The sequence below is a fragment of the Streptopelia decaocto genome, assembly GCF_964273445.1.
Source record: "Streptopelia decaocto genome assembly, chromosome: 1".
NCBI lineage: Eukaryota > Metazoa > Chordata > Aves > Columbiformes > Columbidae > Streptopelia > Streptopelia decaocto.
In genome coordinates this window covers 156,701,035-156,702,941 of record NC_138663.1, presented here as the reverse complement: position 1 = coordinate 156,702,941, position 1,907 = coordinate 156,701,035, and the positions used below count along the sequence as shown (strand labels likewise).

The window sequence follows — 1,907 nt, the reverse complement described above, 5'->3', positions numbered from 1 at the left end:
CTAGACAGAGACAGAGCCGGGTGGCTGGCTGTTGCTGTTGCTCTCGGAGTGGGTCTTGGCAGTGGAGGAGGTGCCCATTGAGCCGCTGTTCCTGAAGATGCGGAGCAGCCTCCGCTTGTAGCCCCGGAAGGCAAAGAAGTAGATGATGGGGTCGATGCAGCAGTTGAGGTTCATGAATGCCACAGTGACTTGCAGGGACATCTTGAAGGCTTGCTGTTCGCGGCAGGATGGGTGGTAGAGGATCTTCCTGACCATGAACTGGACGATGTTGAGGTGGTAGGGACTGAAACAGAGCAGGACGGCCAGCAGCACCACCAGGATGACAGTGAAGGCTCGGCGGTGGTGCCCATTCTTCACTGTCAGCGGATTCTCCTTGGCCGTCTGGCAGAGCTTGAGGTTGATCCTCACATAGCACACCAAGATGATGCCCACAGGCAGGAAGAAGCCAAGCACGCAGGCCCCCAGGAGCAGGTAGGGCAGCTTGGGAATCTCCTCAAAGTTGAAATACTCCATGCAAGTCAGCTTGTCCCCCATCCTCCGAGTCATGGGCCGCAGAAGCAGCGGTGCCGTCTGCAGGAAAACCAAGGACCAGATGAGGACGCAGACGCCCCTGGCACGGCTCATCTTGCGGATCCTGCCAGGGTGCCTGGTGCGCACCACGGCGATGTAGCGGTCCACGCTCACGCAGGTCATGAAGTAGATGCCCACATAGGTGTTCATGTAGAAGATGAAGGCTGTGGCCCGGCAGAACCAGTCCCCGAAGGGCCAGTCGAACTCCAGGATGTAGTAGGCGATCCTGCCTGGCAGTGCCAGGGTGAAGAGGGCGTCAGAGAGGGCCAGGTTCACCAGGTAGAGGTCAGTGGAGTTGAGTTTCTTCTTCCTGCGCTGGAAGGTGATGCAGAGGGCCAGGGTGTTCCCACAGGCACCAAACACCAGCAGGACAGTGTAGAAAAGGGAGAAGATGACTTTGGTGGAGAAGTGGTGGTTGTGCACGTTGCAGCTGCTCTGGTTGCCAGAGGTGAGGTTGGCGGGTGGGAAGACAGCCTCTGCAACAGCCATTTCCGTGGTGCCTCGCGATCTCTCACTGTCTCCCTTGGAAGAAGAACAGACATGAAACTTGCAGCTTATCAATACTCGGAGCAGCACCAGTAGGGCCCTTGTCATGAAGCCAAAAGCCTGTCCCCTGCTCCCTGCCACCCCCCTGGCAGCACACAGCTCGAGTCATTTGGAAAAATGCATCTCTTGTGATTTCGGTACAAACATCTCAACAAAGGCTGTGACTCATTGTTGTCTTCTTGTCACCAGCTCCTCTTATTTTTCGTCTTTTTTGCAAGATCAATCAATACCAGGAAGGACAAGTGGCTGGGAGGAGGAATCACCTGTCACACAAACAAGGTCCCACACTCATCCGGTGGCAGTAATTTCATTTATTCATCACTGTAGAGGGACTGGGGAGCTTCATTGAGAAAATGCCCCGGGTCGGGGGGGTGGGCAGAGAGGTGACAAGGAGCACCTGTGCAACCCTCGGGCTGGGACCAGAGCAGAAACAAAACTGAAGAAATACAGAGAGGAAAACTCCCAGCCTTCCCCCAAAATCCCACTCCCCTCTGAAGCGGGGAGTACCCCGGCACTAAACCCCCACGTCTCGGACGCCCTCCCGCCGCTCACCCCGCTTTGGGCTACAGATCTGCGCCCCACGCCTGCCCGGGGACAGCGGGATCCCCCGCTTCCCCGGGGCTGCAGCAGCTCTCGGGTGTGCGTCCCGTCCCGCCCGTACCGCCCCGCTCCTCCCGTCCGGCCGGGGCTCCAGCCCGGGCGGCCGCTGCGCCCCCCAGCCCCGCCGCTCACCGCTCGCTGCCGCCCTCGGGGCCGCCTCCCGCCGCCGGGCTCCGCGCTGCGGGTCGACA

At 59.4% G+C, this 1,907-nt stretch overlaps 1 protein-coding gene across 1 annotated transcript; it reads right to left on the bottom strand.

The window, feature by feature from the left end:
- On the bottom strand, positions 1–1,059 carry LOC309449984 (G-protein coupled receptor 183-like; the record flags this gene model as incomplete). Its single annotated transcript, XM_082072571.1, has 1 exon — positions 1–1,059. The coding sequence occupies one exon, from the start codon at positions 1,057–1,059 to the stop codon at positions 1–3; it is 1,059 nt and encodes a 352-aa protein (XP_081928697.1).
- Positions 1,060–1,907: the final 848 nt, after the last annotated feature.